Source organism: Solea senegalensis, linkage group LG18 (assembly GCF_019176455.1).
Source record: "Solea senegalensis isolate Sse05_10M linkage group LG18, IFAPA_SoseM_1, whole genome shotgun sequence".
In the NCBI taxonomy this organism is placed as follows: Eukaryota; Metazoa; Chordata; class Actinopteri; order Pleuronectiformes; family Soleidae; genus Solea; species Solea senegalensis.
The window spans coordinates 3660914-3673873 of NC_058041.1; the positions used below are offsets into that span (position 1 = coordinate 3660914).

At 42.5% G+C, this 12960-nt stretch overlaps 1 protein-coding gene across 2 annotated transcripts; it reads right to left on the reverse strand.

Annotated features, from left to right (window-relative positions):
• Positions 1–1001: 1001 nt before the first annotated feature.
• unc13d (unc-13 homolog D (C. elegans)) lies at positions 1002–12852 on the reverse strand. 2 transcript variants are annotated; one of them, XM_044014583.1, is made up of 34 exons: positions 12708–12852; positions 12118–12144; positions 11703–11759; positions 11560–11616; positions 11374–11481; positions 11213–11272; positions 11032–11098; positions 10408–10588; positions 10277–10321; positions 10115–10186; positions 9967–10036; positions 9776–9880; positions 9586–9678; positions 9382–9482; positions 8701–8818; positions 8230–8351; positions 8048–8138; positions 7909–7965; positions 7703–7800; positions 7179–7230; positions 6967–7097; positions 6219–6336; positions 5704–5856; positions 5502–5597; positions 5218–5424; positions 5061–5135; positions 4901–4980; positions 4661–4775; positions 3494–3565; positions 3286–3369; positions 3070–3190; positions 2872–2995; positions 2561–2781; positions 1002–1746 (listed from the first exon to the last, which is right to left on the reverse strand). In XM_044014583.1, exons 1-34 carry the CDS (start codon positions 12762–12764, stop codon positions 1628–1630), a joined length of 3354 nt encoding a protein of 1117 aa, XP_043870518.1. In that variant the 5' UTR covers positions 12765–12852; the 3' UTR covers positions 1002–1627. The 2 variants fall into 2 exon arrangements, with proteins under 2 accessions (XP_043870518.1, XP_043870519.1); XM_044014584.1 differs by lacking the exons at positions 1002–1746; positions 2561–2781 and having other exon boundaries at positions 2878–2988.
• Between the last annotated feature and the right edge of the window lie 108 nt (positions 12853–12960).

Genomic DNA, 12960 nt, shown 5'->3' on the forward strand with positions numbered 1-12960 from the left:
ATTAAAGTCAGAATTCTGACTTTAAAATTCTTTAATCACTTTAATCTCAGAATTCTGATTTTTTTTCCAGAATTACAATTTTCTGACTTTAATCTCAAAATTACAATTTTCTGACTTTAATCACAAAATTCTGATTTTAATCTCAGAATTCTGAGTTTTTTCACAGAATTATGATTTTGTGATTCTGATTTACATCTGAAGAATTCTGACTTTCTAACTTTAATCTCAGAATTTCTGCTTTTATTTATTTTTTACTTTCTTTCAAAAACATTTTTACATGTGGTCCAAATACTCTTCTGTACCAAAGAGACTTTTTGCGTTGGTAAGAAACTTTTACCTCTTACTGTCTAGAAGTACATTATCACATCCTCTTCCATGTCCGCCATGTTTGTTCTCATTAGTTCTTGATTCTGCGCCGCTATCTAACGGATGTATAACGTATTAAAAGGACTCACTGAAGTAGACATGAGTAGAATAAATGAGCCTCGAGTTGGAGGAAACCTCTGAAATAGCAAGATTTCTAAATGGGGTTTGGTGTTTGCACTAATGTTTAAGAATATAAATCACAGAGTGAAAGGCTTTGGTTTCGGTTCATTAAGTTATGTAACTGTCATAGCTCGACGGATACACAACAGATAGATGGGGCACACAAAAGTCACATGGTGTTGCTTAAACATACAGTTCATAATATCCTGAGTAATGTGTCACTGTTTCTGGAAGAGGAGACCAAATTATTGTAGTTGTGTGACGGCAAACAACACCAGTCTAAAGGTCTAAATGGACGGAATAAACATCTTAACGCATCTTTATTTGAGAGCAACAGCATCAACAGGTCTGACTGAAAACAATATAAAGGCATATTATTCACTTTCATAATAATCCTATAATGCTACAGCCAAAAGGAGGCCATACCAGACTGCTGGTAGCGCTTGTCTAGATTATGGTGATTGATTTATTATTTTCTGTTTTGTTTTGTTATTGTAATAATATTTTAGTAAAATGCATTTATTTAAAAAAAACAAAAAAATTCTGTTAAATAATGACAAAATATTTAAACATTAGTAATATTTGTTTAAGTTTCCAACAGATGGCCTCTTGAAGCACTCAGGTTTTCTCCAGTGTTCCAGACATAAACTGGAAGATTAAAGCATGTTAACACAATCAAGGCAAATGTACTCGGTCAACACGTGTAGTCTTTGAAATTACATCCTTTTTTTTTTTTTTTTTTTTACTTAAGTGCTTTTCATGTTTTTTTTTTTGTTAAACCTGGCCCCTTTTGTTATGATTAAAAACATTTTTACATTTGTAGTCATCTTTGACATTTCACAGTGTGTCAAATGTAGTCTAACATATATATTATATATATATCTCCATAGTTAAGTGATGTCATTATCTTTTGCACTGATCTGACAAAGCATCAGGAAGCAGACAGATGTGTAAAAGTGTGTAAGGTTTAAATGCAGGCGTGAACGTGTTCATGATCACTGTGATGGTCTCTGCTAATAACCCATGTTCGGCATTCTGTCCACACACCAGATCATCCAACACCAGTGTTTTCCTTCTGAGTGGATTTCCTTTTCTTTCTTTTTTTGGTACAGATCATTAAAACAAATTGTATATTTTTGGATTAAGAACTTGTCTCTGTGTTAATCAGCGACTGCTTCTCTCTCTGTCTTCGCCTCTTCACCAAAGCCTGAGCCTCCCGTTCTCCTCTCCTGGACTCCAGCAGCGTCAGAATGCTGTCCTCTGAAAAATGAAAAAAATACCTCGTTTAACGATACAACCGTATCTCAAAAACTAAATCACAACACGCGTGATAACTGGTGGTTTTGTTTACGTTAAAGCTGCGAGAGAGCATGTACCAGAAAAACCATTTCAACCAAAGTTTCCAACACCACCAGTCCACGGATGTCTGCTGTGACTTGCTGTGGTCCTTGTGGTGTCGTTATGAGCCCATTTCACTGAAGTTTGCGACCACACAGACTATAAATGAAAGCCAAATGAGCGTAAATAAGATGGTCGTACATTATTATAAATCGATGTAGCAACAGTTTCACTGGAGGGCCCAATCAAAGTGTTAAGCCCATGATATCCTTCCTGGTACACTCGTGCGTCACCGTCCTGTAGTATCCCACTTTTCCATCGGGTGGCAGTACAAGTCAGGACACAGGGAATAGGTCATATTCCTACTAAAGAAGAAGAGAACAACGCTACAGCTCCCTTTTAACATGTCTGGTTTGAGCAGCTCACAGCTGAAAGGCCTATCGGGGCAGGGGAGTCATGGTCGAAGGTTGCCAGGTTGAGGCTCAGATGACTATCTTCGGCGACTATTTCTTCTGTTGTCGAAAACGTAAGTATACCAGGGCCTTAAATTGGCGTTAAATGTGGTTCTTCCCTTAATCAAGGCTAGATTATCAACCTACTGTACACTGCACTGCAAGAAAGTGAGGTTCATGTTTTCCTTGCTGCCCATGTGACAGATTACTCTTGCTGTGCCACATTCAAATAAAATAAAAGTCAAAACCTGCTTGACTGGTTCAAACCCCCTGACGGATCGTACCATTAGGTTTAGGATGCATCAGAGGCAGGCGCATCTGAGCGGGCGGGCTGTCCGGCCTTAAGGAGAGACCATCTCCTTCCTTTGCTCCACCCACTCCTGGTATGGCCTTGAGTCCCAGGAAGGCCTCACCTTGAAAGTCATCTGTCATGAAGGTGTCGTGGTCGAGAACAGTCACCACCAGGCAAGCTCCTGGAGCCTTGCACTGGTCCAGGGAAACCAGGCTGTAATTAAAAAAAAAATGGGAGGAGGGTTGGAGGTTAGAGTGAGACGAACCAATACAGTGAACTGACTTACGAAGACGAGTAACTTACAACTCAAAAACCTCGTCGAAAAGGGGATTGAGATCACAGCGTTTGATCTGAGTGCAGCGAGTTTCTATCTCAGGGAAGATGTGGTAAGGCTCCAAACACAGCTGCACAAACGGGTCACTAAAACCTGTCAAATGACAAAAATCATTTTTCTTCTTTCTGCATGTTATATTTGTGGCTGATTGTTCTGCGTGGTCCTACCATTGTAGTCCATTGGCAAGAGGTTGACTGCATTCAGAACCTCAACTCTGAGTCTGTGGTCTGACCTCCTGTAGGACGCGAGGAGGGTGACCGCGCCATATTTCTCTCCACTGTGCGAGTTCTGTTGCGTATAAGGAAGACAGCGGAAGGATTAAACAAATTGGACGAGTGTAAGTGTGCACCTGTGTCCTGTGTGTAAGCAGGTGTCCATCTTACCTGCTCCTTTATTTTCCTGTCAAAGAACTTCTGTATAAGCTCCTGGCTGCTCAGAGCATTGTGAGTCAGGTAGGCTTTGAGAGTCTGGACAGACAGAAGAGACTCTTCATTGGAAATGTTCTTTTCATTGTGATCTTTGCGACTTTTCTTCTTTGTTCTTCAGGAGGAACGTCAACAAAAGTTCTCTCTTCAATTCGCGGTTTCTCACCTTATAATCATCAGAATGAAGATCATTCATAGGGAGTCCATTTCCTTCTGCATGGAAGCTCAGCTCCAGACACTGATAACAAAAAATCTGATATTAAGATGCATCTCAATGAAGAAATTGATAAATGTCTAGAGCAGGGGTAGGGAACCTATGGCTCGCGAGCCAGGTGTGGCTCTTTTGATGATTGCATCTGGCTCGCAGATTTCGGCTTTTCAGATAAAACATAAAATATTATCACTTGTTTTAATCCATCCATCGATTTTGGAAGTGGAGGAAACGCAAGTGAATGACATAAATGCAGCACCGTTCTATTCCCTGGCTTTGGATGAGTCAACAGACGTAAGTCATTTGTCGCAGTTCAGCGTGATTGTAAGATATGCTGCTGGTGACACACTGCGCGAAGAAAGTCTTGCTGTTCTGCCAATAAAAGGGTCCACAAGAACCAGAAGTCGCATTAATGGTGAGTATTATAACAACATTATTTAAAAGAATAAATTCAGAGGCTTATTATACTCACATTTAGTTAAATTCAGTCTTAAAATATATTATATGGCTCTCACTGAAATAAATTTGCAAATATTTTGCTTTCATGGCTCTCTGAGTCAAAAAGGTTCCCGACCCCTGGTCTAGAGCCTACAGCAATGCTAATAGTCATTATAGTCTATAATAGAAAACACAGGGTAGTCCATGGAGCTAAATTGAAATGCTACATCCACAATGCCATCTACAGAGTTAATATCTTTTTTTTTTTATTAAAAAGCCCAATCTCACTTAAAGGGGAAGAAATCCTGTATCCAATCCCTTATTGGAAATGCTCCTAAATTAATTAGTTTATTCCTTGGGTCATGATCCACCCCTGCACAGAATTTCATGGACATTGATTGAGAATTGGACAGAAAAACACCAGCAAATCATTTCTCTTCCTTTAGAAAAAGATTGGGGGCGTATTGGGAAGCCATGATCTCTAAAATCTCTTTGCGTCTCCCGCTGGAGACCTTTGTGTCATGTTGTGTCCCTGCTTTGACTTCCATAAAGACTCAAACACAACCAACAGTTGTGTTGTTCAGTCAATGCAAGGTCTGAGGTTTGACCTATGTGTGAGAGGACATGTGTACCAGTTTACTGTACAATCTTCTGTGGTGGTCAACCACGTGGCTGAGGACTGACCTGCAGTGTATACAGCAGCCTCTGGCAGAACACCATGAATCCTTCTTGTTGTGGATGCTGAGTCGCGACCTGGTAGATGATCTTCACTGAGTGGTTCCACAAAGGAGTCAGAAGGCTGGAGGTAGGAGAAAACAAAAGACGGACATCATTTTATGAGGCGATATCAAGTGATGATGAAGATTAAATCAACATGGAACCATCGCACTCAAAACAAATTATGAGGATAATCAAGTGTTGAACCTGTTGAAGTTCTCTTGGACCAGGTTTTCGTTCATGTACTTCAACTCTTGCTCTAGGTACTGCATCAGAGGGGCTGCAGCCTACAATAGAGAGGAGCCTGGATATCAATCGAACTTGAGGCATCATTGACTGTGCAAAACGGGCCGTGACTGTCACTTACGTCTTCTGTGGACTTGGAGGGAATCCGCTGCCTGGTCGACATGCTTCTAACGTAAGTCGCAATGTCTGTATTGAGCTTGAGAAACAAATAGATAAAGATGTGACGCTATTATCGGTCCTTTCCAACCCCTTATACTTTGAAAGCAACATGTACACACCTTTTTCCCGAGAGTGTCTAAAGCGGAGCGGATCTCTCGGCTGAGGATGCTCTGAGCCTGCTGAAGCTGCGAGGGCAGCGTGTTGTGGAACTGGCTTTCCCCTATGACATTCTGAGTCCGATCTCGAAGCCCTGTCCAGTTCAGCTGCGTAGGGAGTCTAGTCAAGAAGGACCTTAAGTGTTCCAGGTCGTTCACTACCACACACAACTAAAGAAGGAAAGGGGTTTTAAGATTCTTGTATATTTTGTAGTATTTGTCAACAATTCCTCCTCCCGTGTACTTACCATGTTTATTGCACTGCCGTGGTCAGAGTTCTCTGATAGCACTTTGACCCTCTCCTTTAGGATGTGACAGTAGTTCACCACAATCTTACACACATCCTGAAATCACAGAGACACACCTCACTCTTCAACATCTGTATCCCATATTCAATTTGTCCTGTACAGTAACCACTCAGACTGGAACCACTCTGCCATCATGTAATACCTCAGTGACTTTGACCATGAGCATGAAGGCCTCCTCAGGGTCAGGCCAGGACAGCTGCTCCCACAGGTAGTAGATGGGCTGGATACAAGCCACCAGATCCACTGCTGAGGAACTGTGCTTTATTGGCACCGAACCAGTCTGCAGGGGCTGGAGCTGAAAGGCATTTACACAAGATAATGACTTCTCTGTGAAGATGCTCAGTCATCCAGCTCATTGAATCTGCAGTAGTTTAGATATACAGGAGGCAACTGGACTGACCTTTGTTAAATTGAAGATGTTTCTCCTCTCATCCAAGAGGCTACTTCAGTTTTTCGGTTCGGACAACTGAAGAAGCCCTCTCTGTGCGAGGTGGAACGTCTCATCCAGGAAGCTTCTGCAGTTCTTGAACCTGAAGAAGCTTCCTGAATGAGAGGTGAAACATCCAATTGCCTATATCTAAAATCCTGAAGATACAAAACTGAATGAACTGTCCATTAGGACAATGGCACTGCACTGAAACCCGAGCACTACCGTACCTGGTCCACCCGCACAGCCCGCTCCACTCTGTCCTGAGTTTTGCTGAATGCCTCGTTGAGCCAGTATGGTAGAGCCTCTCTGAAGTCCTCATGAAAGTTTGTCAGCTCCAGTAATCCCCTGAAACAACAGACAGACTCTTGATCCTCTTTGTCACATTCCCTTTTTTAGTGTTTATAGTTGTCATTCCTGCATGTTGTTGTACACTATATGGACAAAAGTATTTGGCCACACCTGTTAATTATTGAATTCAGGTGTTTCAATCAGGCTTTGAGCTCTCGGCCCCTTATCTCCAATGAAAGACAATCTTAACACTTCGGCATACCAAGACATTTTGGACAATGCTACGCTTCCAACTTTGTGGCAACAGTTTGAGGAAGGCCCTTTATGTACCCCAGTGCACAAAGCAAGGACTATAAAGACTATAAAGGTTTGATGAGTTTGGTGTGGAAGAACTTGACCGAGCCCTGACCTCAATCAGAGATTTGATGGGAACAGAGATTGCAAGCTAGGCCTTCTCGTCCAACATCTCATCAATGCTCTCCGGGAGGGCAAACTCCATGTTAAAGGACTGTTGTAATGTATTTGAATACTTAGTGTATATTTATAGTGTATCTCGTGCAGCTGGAACATGGGGTACAGTGCATTATCCCACAGTTAGGATACATGAAAAGACTGTAGAGCAGCTTGATAAGAGCTCTGGCACTTGGCCACTGGTTGTGGAACCTGGTGTGATGCAAGACGCCTGACCTTTTCTGCAAGAAGGCCTTCTCTTTATGGATGGCCTGGAGGTTCAGGTACACGGAGAACAGACTATTGGCAAGACGCTGCTCCATCTGACCCTCCATCAGCAACAACGTTGCCTTCACCTCATTTGCCAGCTGTTGAGGAGGGTGTGGCAAGATGAGATGATGGCATCAGATATTGTCATGACATCTCCGACAGTTCCACTGACCACTTACCAGGGAGTCGAACGTCTTATAGACAACGGTGAACACGTCCACCTGCACAGCACTGAACCATAGAGAAACAAACACCTTCATTATTAAGAGTAAAAATATACTTTTCTTGCTATTTGGTTTGCTATATCTTGACAAAAACACATTTGCTTCAAGTTAACGTTACCCTCAGATTCCTTTTCAGTAGTTATTTTAAACTTGACTAAACATTAATGACAGTGGTGAGCAATGTTGCTTCATAATAAGGCAGTTCGGCCTTTCTTAGTGAAGTCTGCATAGTTTTTCTCTCATTTTTGCGAGTTTTCTCAAGCTTCCACAGTCCAAAGACAGGCAGATTGGGTTTAGGTTAATTGGACGCTCATATGTTGACCATTGAAGTGAATGTGAGAGCAAATGGTTATTTGTATGGTGGCCATGTGGAATGACGACCTGTCCAGACTTTAACCCACCGTGTAGGCCATGTACTACAACTATTACACCTTTGTCAAGCTAGAGAAGGACCTTCAACTCCACTTGACCCGTCTTACCTTACAAATACCCTGTTCCAGACGTCTTTGTTGTGCTTTATGTCTTCTCGCACCTCCCCAATCAAACTGGAGAGGGCGTTAATAATCTCCGGCAGGTCCTGTACTTCAGCAATGTACAGAGACGACATGACATTAGCTTTATGAGATAAAATAGGAGAGATACCATGGAAGCATCAACTCTGGGTACAGCATTACGTCGTCTTTACCTTAGTCATTGGCTGATGCAAACCCTTTTTAATGTTAAACCACTCCTGTGTGCCTGTCTGAATTTAAAACATATCATTAATGGGTGGTAAAATACACATGCATACGATTTGTAATGACATCATTAGTATGATGACTGACCTGTATGGCATGGCTGACCTCGTCATTCAGCTCCACCTGAGCTGGGTTCAGTTTCTGAAATGCCCGAGTCTTACAGATCTGGACTAAGATTCTGGTCAAAAAAAACAACAACCCCCAAAAACCGTTATTGTGGTGTTGTTTCATCCATGCCAACAATGATAAACATGTACAACAGGCCGTACCTGAGCAGTGTGTGTAGTTTTGGAGTAGAAGTGGTGGTTGGGGGGAAGATGTCTCTGTATTTGGTCACGAGACACAGTCCGTATTGCAGGAAACCATGAAGAGAGTCACCAAGTTCCTGTTTCTGTGAACACAGTGCAACGTGTTTCTTAATGCTTATTACAGATATGAGCTTCTGGTTTTACATTTGACCATACATGTAGTCAGAAAACGAACAAACATGAAAAGCTGTATAGATAAGAACATGTCACGCAACAGAGAACTTCATTGAAAAAATGAAAAATATCATGATAAAGTTGTCATAGGCAGTGAGCTAGTGTGGAGGAAGTACTCCAATCTTTATCAAATTTTACATACAAGTTGAGCTTTCATTATCCAAAATGAAAGTACTTTCAAAAATGTACTGCAGTCTTTCACTTGTGTTCTGGTGTTACTTTCGTAAGACTGGGAGGTGGAGTAAGGCGCGTTTATACCTGCTGGTGGGGCAGCTGCTGCTGATGCCAGTGGTATTCTATACTGGTGAGTTGCTGGAAGAGCACAGAGGAGTCCACCTCCAAGCTCTGATACAGTTTACTGTAAGCCACCCACTTCCTGTTGGGGGGTATGAAACACACATGCACAAAGTTCAAGAGAATGGGCGATGATATTGCTCAGAGATTTAACAGTGAATGTGAAAATGAAACATTTTTAGGGCCCGAGCACAAACGCCAGGGGCCGAAACCGAAAGATAAAACAACAATTTGTACTAGACACGTCAAAGGCAAAAAGTTGTCAGAAGGTTTTGCGGATTCAAAAAAGGAGCCACGAAACAGAAAGTGCCCTATAACTTCGGCATACATTGACCGAATGCCCCGAAACTCAAGAGACTGACCCTGAACACGTCAACGGACACGAATTTGGAGGTTGGCCATTTTGATTTAGCCAACATTTGGTCACAAAACAGCGAGTGCTTGGCCAACGGCAGAGAATCGCTACCGCGAGCAGTCCCACCGACGCAAACACAGCCATTGAAAAAGAGTAGGTGGGGCATGAGGAAATAGTGTCATAAGACGAAGACGACAGGAAGCGGCGTGAATATCAAAACAATGATGGCGATGAGTGTGGACATTTGCGCTCTCTTAATGCTTGCACTAGTTTGTCAGATGTTCGCTTACGCCAGGTCCTGCAGGAACGGTGAGAGGTCGTTCTGTGTAGCGTAAAGCTCGAGCAGAGTCTGGGCCTCGACGCACAGCGCTCCTTTCCATGGACCAGATCCCTGAGTGAGACGAGACAAAATGGAGGGCATTATAAACGGAGAAAAAAGTCATGCAATGGATTTAAATGTGGATTTTTAAGGTGAGATGAGCTTGGACCTTCACCTGCTGTTTGGAGATGTACGCTTGAACACACTGCTGCAGGATGCCACAGTAGTTGATGTAGGCACTCCGGCCGGCACTCAGCGTCCCATCTCTCTGTCAGTCACACAACCCATAACCATTACATCATCTATAATGATAAAAACAGATGCATGTGTTTGCCATATCTGTAAGAGAACGGGGATTTAGTCACCTCTTTATGGATGAACTTGAGATTGAGATGGCATTGGCCGCGATCAGGATACGTTTCCGTTCGGGGCTGGAGGTTGTACCATCTATCTTCAGTAGAGTGGAGATCCTAAAGGAAGTTGGAGGTGGAACTAATTACATTGGCGGGGACAAAAAGTCTAGAGTGAAATAGTAGTTTTGAAATTAAATATATACCTTCAATTTTAAGATTATGTTTCCCAAAAAGTCGTCTGTGCCTTTCTCCTTTTTGGCCTCCTTGATCATCCTAAAAAAACCCGGTATAGTTTGAAAGTGTTCACAGTCAACAGTTTGAGACATGAGGGGGGAAAAGGAAGTGTCGTACCTTCTCAGACTGTTAAAGTTGGTTTTGATCTCCTCCAGTTTCTGAGTGAGTGACACCTCTTCATCCTTATCCCTGAAAACAGAAAGTGGGAAGAGAGATGAAGACGAGAGATGGTTTTAAAGCAGACAAAAGAATCGGAGGTGTGTTTTTTGATTTTCTCACCACATCTCAAGGTGGAAGCTGGCACCGACGACATCTCCAAACTCTCTGAAAACAAAATGAGATGGAAAAATCAGTCGGTTGACGCTAATTACGGACTGATTCAAAGGAAATGGACGTTGGTGCAGACTCACAGGATGAAGGTTTGGTTCCAGATGGGATTCAGCGTCTGCTTCTTTATGTCCGTTTGGTAGATTTTGTCAACCGATGTGGCGTCTTTTACAACTGACTTACAGGGTTTGGCTCTGGACTGGCGTGTCAGATTCTCTTGTTCATCCTCCAGTATGGTCAGCATGCAGTATGGGTCACTAAAACCTGTCCAGAACAGACCAGAGTTGCAGAGTTGGCCTACACTCAAGGCAGGAAGCTCAAGGACGTCAGGAGGTATAACGAGAGATTTAAATGTGCTTGAGTGCGCAAGCGTTGGTCAAATTTGACATGGTTTTATTCAAGCCCACAATATTCGTCCTCCATGCTGATATACAGCATCATATTTGAGAAGAGGAAAGACAGGAAAGTCAGTTGTATTTACTACTACAGTAGAGCAGTATTTCTGATTTTCCTTTCTGATTTACCACCAGAGGAAACTCGCGTACCACTGGTGGTGCACGTACTACAGTTTGAGAACCATGGCTCTATGCTATATAACCCCGTTTGAAAGAAAGGAAGTTAAATGCTGGTCATTTTGAGTAATTTCACCCCAAAGTCGTGGCATTAATGTTGCATGCTGACAAAAAGAAAGGTCTTCAATGACTCACCACTGACATCTTTTCCCAAGATTCCCTTTGCTTCCTTCACTGTGGCCATCAGGCAGTAAACGGGAGGCTGTGGGAATCAAACATTGGTAATCGCTGCCTCAAACAGATGACATTCTTAATAAAATCGGTATTTTCTGTGCGATAATTCAGTGGCACACCAATGCCGACTTGCTTTTCTCACCTCTGTGCTCTGCACCTTCTCCAAAAGACTGCTGTGCTCTGCCTCTGTCATAGTGAAAGCCTGGTAGAGAGGACATGACATCTTGTGTGAAGTCAGTCACACGGCAACACAGTAATAGAATTATGGGTATTCCCCCGTAAGTGTGAAGTCAAGCGGTTTACCTCCTTGAGGTACTGCTGAAGTTGGCTTTCTGTGACGTCCTCCGAGGTCGACGGTTTACCCATCGCGTGAGCGATGGTGTAAAGCAGCTCCTTGTACAGAGGCTTCAGCTGAGAAGAGAAACAGATATGAAAAGTTTGTTTCTAACTTGCGTTAAAAAAAATAAATGATAAATTATAAATGATGACCTCCATCTCCTTGTGTCGCCGCGCTTTCTCTTCTGGGTTCTCATTTTCCACCAAATCCTTAAAGAAACGTGCGAGACATTTTTGATTTAATCCCGATTCCGTGTTAATGTGTGTGCAAAATGTGTAGATTCAGTGGCTCCTACCCTCCTGAACGGCAGTTTTCTCGTCTGCCCGAATCTACGAGTGTGAGCGGGTGAAACCTGAGCAAAGGAAATAATAATAATAAAAAAAAGGGGGACAGGATAGATTTGTGTTCGTATTGGTAACATGGCTTTCAGGAAACACTTCAGCCAATCAGGAGCCAGAACTCCACAAAGAAGTCCTCTCTCGCTGTTTGTCTGTGTATAAATGCCCACATAATTATGTTTGTATCATCGCTTTTCATAGCCTTTAATAAGCATTTTATGTGTTCAATAAGGGCCTTGCTTTGGTTTGTTACCATCTGCACTCTCACCAATAGAGGTCACTAATTCTTAAATCCTGGACCGTTAAGACAAATCTAAAATAAAATATCAACGTTGAGGTGCAAAATGACTTCCAGCTGCTGCTGTGTTTTACCTGTTTGCGAACTGTTGAGCCGTTTCCCTGCAAAACGGAAGATAAATGAAAAATGAGCCCCACTGTCAGTAAAAAAACACACAAACACCCGAACAGAAACAGTTTTGTATTCGATCACTTCTTTTGTAATTCACTTCCTCTATTGGTGACCATGAAACTGACTCGGTGGCAACATATTCAGCGCTCAGGTTCGTGAAAATCACCGTCCTAAAAATAAGAACGCAAACAAACACAAATGTTGTGCTGTGCAAACACACACTGTATGTGTCACTTGTGATAAACACTGTATGCTTCACTCTGCGTCATCTCACCCCAAAATACATTCAGAAACAGTAGTGAATCATGGTCACAGTGTTTGACTCAGTGTTTGGATGCAGTTTTTAACTTTTTGCTCAGGTTTTTTTTTACAAAGGAAATCAAGAAAACCTGTGAGGAAATGGTTCAAATGTGCAGCGTATAACTATATATAGTACAAAGTATATCATCTGTTCGGTTGTCAGCGTGTTACCAAACAATCTCGTGACAGGATTAAACAAACTGTGTTGTACAAGTGTCCACATTATGCTCAAATACAGGGTGGTTCTTCTTACCTGGTCCGGTGTTTGCAGGAGTTTGTTGTCTCGTATCTCCTTTCTTTCTCTCGACATAATGATGCTAATGTTTAACCTCCACACACCTGCCTGTTACACTGATGTGCTCTGTGTGTGTGTGTGTGTGTGTGTGTGAGGAAGATGAGGAAACTGTGTGTGTGATGTGAGTGAGATGTGTCTTGATGTCGCATGAAACAGCCGGAAGGCATCACTTCCTGTAGAAGGAGGTAACATCAGTGACTGTGGCTTCTGA